General features: G+C 60.9%; 1 protein-coding gene across 1 annotated transcript; it reads left to right on the forward strand.

Annotated features, from left to right (window-relative positions):
• Window positions 1–2,240: 2,240 nt before the first annotated feature.
• F751_1426 (Ribosome-binding ATPase YchF) lies at window positions 2,241–4,753 on the forward strand (the record flags this gene model as incomplete). The annotated part of the gene is made up of 9 exons (XM_011400406.1): window positions 2,241–2,342; window positions 2,506–2,653; window positions 2,777–2,901; window positions 3,159–3,280; window positions 3,421–3,572; window positions 3,705–3,805; window positions 4,004–4,199; window positions 4,338–4,390; window positions 4,571–4,753. The coding sequence occupies 9 exons, from the start codon at window positions 2,241–2,243 to the stop codon at window positions 4,751–4,753; spliced, it is 1,182 nt and encodes a 393-aa protein (XP_011398708.1).
• Window positions 4,754–5,566: the final 813 nt, after the last annotated feature.

The raw sequence follows: 5,566 nt of genomic DNA on the forward strand, positions 1-5,566 counted from the left end.
ACTTCCACCCCTCGGCTGTGAGCATGGGCAGAGCCTGGACGTGCTGTATGCCCTTTGCAAAGCACATTCCGAGGAGGGGGTTCGAGGTAGGAGTCAGGGCCTCAGGTTTGGTTGGACTCAGCTCACCGCCTCTGTCTCCTGCGCGCCATGCCTGCTCTCATGCCTGTTGCACCGCAGCATTCCCCGTCTCATCCCTGTGCAGTGGCTGCTGCACGAGCTGATGCAGCAGCCTTGGAGGGCTTGATCAAGGGAGTGGCGGGCCTGCTGAAAAGGCACGTGAAACGCGAGCAGAAGGACGCAAAGCGGGGCGCTCAGCGCAGGGCGCGGGAGTCGCGCCGACCTGCAGCAAGGGGACAAGTGGAGGGCCCCACGCCAGGTGGCACTCCCCATCGTGAAATTCCCACTGTGACACCAATGGAAGTCTCAGCAGGCGGGCTCGACAAAGGCGTGCAAGCTGCTGCAAGCACCACATCGGCCACTGCTGGGTCCATCCCCCTCGCCAAACAAGTAGTCACCAGGAAGGATCCGCCAGCACCCGCCATCCTTGCCGAGTCCCAGCCCCCCCCACCTCCCAAGACCAAGGCAAAAAAGAAGAAGTCTCCTCCCAAAACTGCCAAGGCTCAGGCACAAAGCATGCCAGCCGAGTCGGGGCCCCCGCTGCCTCCAGAGAAGGGCAAACCAGGAGGTGCAACGAATGTCAAAGCCACACTCCCCCTCGGCAACCCCGCCAAGCCACCCACAGTGGTTGGAGTCACTCCCACCGGAAGCAGTGGACCCCCCCCGGCCAGTCAAGCAGCTGCGCCCCGCATCCTTTCTGCAAAGCCACCCAAGGCCACAAAGGCGAAGCCAAAAGCAGCTCTGCCTGCAGGCTCTGGAGCTCCTGCAACCCCGAGCACATCAAGCCAAGCTGCTACCTCCGCCAACGCCGACGCCCACAACCAACCTGCTGATCTGGCCAAAAAGACCAAGGCCAGGAAGAGCAAGAAGGTACTTGCGGCTCCGGGCACCCCAGGTGGCCCGGCTCCGACTCTTCCAGAGCCCGAGAAGAAGGGACCCGCGATCCAGCTGCCAAAAGCGGCTGCTGCACAGGCAACGGTCGGCGAGGAGGCTCAGAAGAAGCCTGGCCAGCCGCAGAGCCAGGCGTCACACGGCAAGGCACTTCCAAAGTCCCCCGCACCGGCCCAGAAGATCTCTTCACGACTTCCAAAGGCCATGAAATCTGTGGGAGTGGCTGTCGTGAATGGCGTGCGGCCGGCCCAGAAGGATGTCGACAAGGTGCAATCCCATGCCGGGCTGGATGCTGAGCCAGCTGGCAAGGCACAGATGGAGTGGTTGGCACAAGTGTTGCCGGCAAGCTTCAGCAAACCGACTGCGTAGCTGTCGCATTGGCATTCAATAAAGAGGGAATCAAGCCTTGAGTACCGGAAGGCAGTTGGATAGGGCCCAGGTATGAGGCAAAGGCGAAGTGAGGAGGTATTCGTGCAAGGGAGATATGTTTGGAGAAGTAGTTGGCAATGCTGGAGGGATAGCCTCGCGGGTGGATCCGATGACACCAGCACAGGAAAGGCCCTCCAGCCTCGTATGGCAGGAGACTCAAGTGTGCTGCCTCTTGAGTGGGCAGATCCAGAATACCACTTCCTCCCCACATGACCTAGGTGCACCGGCTTGGCCTGCCGCTCTGCAACCCTATGGGCATGGAGACATGAACTTCTCACTCAGCACAGTCAATTCCCTCTTGCATCAAAGTGGGAGGGCGGGCCCCTCGTCATCATCGTTTGGCATTACCATCTCTTGTTGGTCGTCTGATTACAGGTGTAGCCATGCCACCTGCACACCATGCTGCGCCCCTGCTGCGAGCCATGCTGCCCGAGACTCCACACAAGGATAACATGCCGGAGCAGGGAATGTGTCGTCGCCAGGCCTGATGATCGGTCCTGGCACGGATTTCCGTATCGCTCAATGTGATAAACAGTCTATGCGCTTCGATTCCTGGCGTCCAAGCGGGTTGTGACATCGCGTGAAACTCCCCGCACACTGTGGCCAGGGTTTGCCCCCGTGGCTCAGGCGGAATGCAGGCCACCTGCTCCAGCCGCCTTGTCATGGCCTTTAATGTGGCAGCCTCCCCACTGATGGCAAGCATGCGCCAAAGGGGGATGCACTTCCCCGTGAGGGCGTTACACAGCCTGCAGATGTGGCCAGCACAGCAGGCGGCGCATGTGCACCCAGGCCCCACTTCCTTCATGCCTGCCAGCCCGCGGCCACGACACTGCCGGGGGCTGCGCAGCTCCACCATCACGCTTGCTCTCAAGACGGGGATCGTGGGACTGCCCAACGTCGGCAAGGTGTGACATGTGGGGCGAAAAGCGACGGCTCAGGTGGCAGGGAGGTGGCCCTGCAAGGGCCGTGGCGGGTCACTCGTGGCTTTTCAGAGGCCCTTGCCTGAGCCTGCAGCCTCTTGAATGTGATCAAGGCGCATGCCCCTCTTCCCTGATTCCGGTTTTGCAGTCCACGCTGTTCAATGCGCTGTGCTCCAATAGCAAAGCCCAGGCCGCCAACTTCCCTTTTTGCACCATCGAGCCGAACGTGGGCGTGGTGGCTGTGCCAGACCCACGCCTGGACATCCTCGTGAGCATGTCCAAGTCAGGCAAGGCGGGTCTAGCATGGGAAGGAGTGCAAGGACCTGATCGTGATGTGTTCATCGCACCCCATTTCGTTTCCACACCATGGGCATCGTGAGCCGCCCTCACCTGGCAACCAATCGCCCGCTCCCACGCAGAGAAGACTGTGCCTACTAGCATAGAGTTCGTGGACATTGCCGGGCTGGTGAAGGGCGCGAGCAAGGGGGAGGGCCTGGGCAACAAGTTCCTGGCCACCATTCGTGAGTGCGACTCCCTAGTGCAGGTCCGGCAGGAGGGGAAATGAGGGCTTTGCGAGAGGCTGCAGATCAGCTGCTGGGGAGGTTGGATGTGGTGGGCAAGCATTCAGGGCAGAGGGCATCGGGGTGGTCTTGTCGGGCCTAGCCTTTCATACGTGGGGGGGCATATGATGTGTTGAGGAGCTGTTCTGTCCCTGTGGGATGTAAGTACCTGCTGCGCAGCGACGGTTTTCATGCAGGGATGGCAAGACATCATACCCTGCCGTACAACTGCCACCCCCAGGTCGTGCGCTGCTTTGAGAACGACGACGTCATCCATGTGGATGGGCGTGTCAACCCAGTGGAGGACATCGACACCATCAACTTTGAGCTGGCACTGGCTGACATCGGTCAGGTGGAGAAGCGGTGAGTGAGCCCTGTGAGGGGCTGAGGACAAGCTCTATGTGGGGGCTGGGACTCTATGGAGCCCTGCGGGTGCTCGGCAGGGAGGGGTAGAGAGGTCTGCGCATGCTCAGCACCGGCTCCCGCCAATCCCACCCATTCAGTTTGGAGCGGTTGAAGAAGGGCAGGGCCAAAACGGCGGAGGAGATCAAGACCCAGGAGGCCGAGACTGGCGTGCTGCAGCGTCTCATGGCGGCAATGGAGACTGGACTCCCTGCTCGCTCCGTCTTGTTGACCCCAGAGGAGGCAGAGCTTGGTGGGTTGGGGGTCTGGGGGGCAACGGGAGGAGTCAGACGAGGCTGCAAATTGGGTCAAGGCTATGCCCAAGTCCATGAAGATGTACACCTACATATACACATTCCCCTCACATGGAATGCCCCCATCGCAGTCCGTGGCTTGTGCCTGCTCACAATGAAACCACTGACGTATGCTGCCAACGTGGGGGAGGCAGACCTTGCAGACAAGGGTGCCAGCAACCCTCATGTCCAGGTGGGAGGGTATGGTGTGGTGTGGGGCCGTCCAGGAGTCTGGTATTTTTATCAAAAGGTATCTCCATCTGGTGAGGGAGGCTCCCTCCATCCGTGTGCCTGATAAAAGCACGTCGATGATCTGTGGCCTGGCGTGCATGGAGCATTTCGAATTCCGGAGCCAGGATTGCTTTGGTGCACTTTTGGAAACATCACACAGGCACTGCAAGCCAAGGCAGCGGAGGAGGGGTGCGGGGTGGTCCTGGTCTCCGCCCAGGTGGAGGCCGAGCTGACGGACCTGGACGCGGCTGAGGCTGCTGAGTACCTGGCGGACCTGGGGGCCAGCGAGGGCGGCCTGAAGAGCCTGGTGCGCACCACCTACTCCCAGCTGGGCCTGCTCACCTACTTCACCACAGGTGGGCGGCGAGGGTGCACGGGATGTTGGCGGTGTGGAGTGGGCGTGTGAAGTGTGCTGCCGGCGCCGGCTGCTGCCCTGTCGGGTGGCGGCCCGAGCATGCATGGGCACCGAGCGTTCCCGGGCATGCTCCCTGCAGGCGAGAAGGAGAGTCGGGCCTGGACGATCAGGGAGGGCATGACCGCGCCTCAGGTGCGTTTGCGGTGTGCACTGGCGTCGTAGGGGGTGACGGTGGGGGTGCTGTTGTTGGGGAAGGGGGCCGCTGGTGCACATGTTCATGTTCATGGGCTGTCAAAGGGCCAAGGTGCACTCCCACCAGGCCGATGCTGTGGGAGGTGCCGTCGAATCCTCCCTCTCCCACACAATTCTCAGGCCGCCGGAGTGATCCACACCGACTTTGAAAAGGGGTTTATCAGGGCCGAGACCGTGGCCTACAAAGACTTCGTGGCCGTTGGGGGCCTGGCCGCCGCCAAGGAGAAGGGGCTGACTCGGCTGGAGGGCAAGGACTATGTGGTGAAGGAGGGCGACATAATGCTCTTCCGCTTCAATGTCTGAGGCCGGATTGCTGAGCCACGCCGGGCATACGCCGAGCCACGGTGCAGGCAAGATGTCTCACGCTGCGCTCAGGATGCCCACCTCTGCACCAAGGGTGTCCCTGGCCACATAAGACACCCCTGAGCACACTGAAGCTGACGCCTATGGACAAGGCAATATTACCCTGGCATGCGTGCAGTGCTGTGCATGGAGGTCTTCGAGGTCCACAGTCAGCGGAGCAATAACACCAATGTGGCACACGGCAATGCAAGGCAGTGCAGCGTCCAAGCTTCTACATTCATTCTGATGACACTGCAGGCGCCGCCTCCTGGCAATCCGCTGCGTGGCCCTTTGCATGCCTCTCATCTGCAACACCAGCAGTCTCTGGGCTTGCACCTGCAAGGAGGGAAGGTCGTGTGACTAAACCACTATATACATCAGGATGTGACCGCCGTATCTGTCTGGAACTCAGGGTCTGGACGAGTCCCAGTCAACTGAGCGGGGTGCCGGTGCACTGACGCACGGGACGAGAAATGGTGCAGGGGAGCCATGCAAGGGAATGATGGCTTCCCGGGCACGACTCCCCTGCATCCAGTCCCCGAGCCCCAGCGCCAGACCAGCTTGATGTATGGCAGGACCTTTCTTGCTGGAGCCCAAGGCTCTGGATTGCCCAGCTGCACCACCCGCCAAAGCCCGCAATTCCTCAAGGGCACACGATGGTCATAAGCACAGCACATTCTCCACACGCCCCATCCTGATGGGGCAACAAACCTGTAGCTGGAGCAGTATGTGGAATTGAATCCAAGGCACCTTGAGCACTCCATGGTAGCCGTC

This window comes from Auxenochlorella protothecoides (assembly GCF_000733215.1).
Source record: "Auxenochlorella protothecoides strain 0710 unplaced genomic scaffold scaffold14, whole genome shotgun sequence".
Classification (NCBI taxonomy): Eukaryota; Viridiplantae; Chlorophyta; class Trebouxiophyceae; order Chlorellales; family Chlorellaceae; genus Auxenochlorella; species Auxenochlorella protothecoides.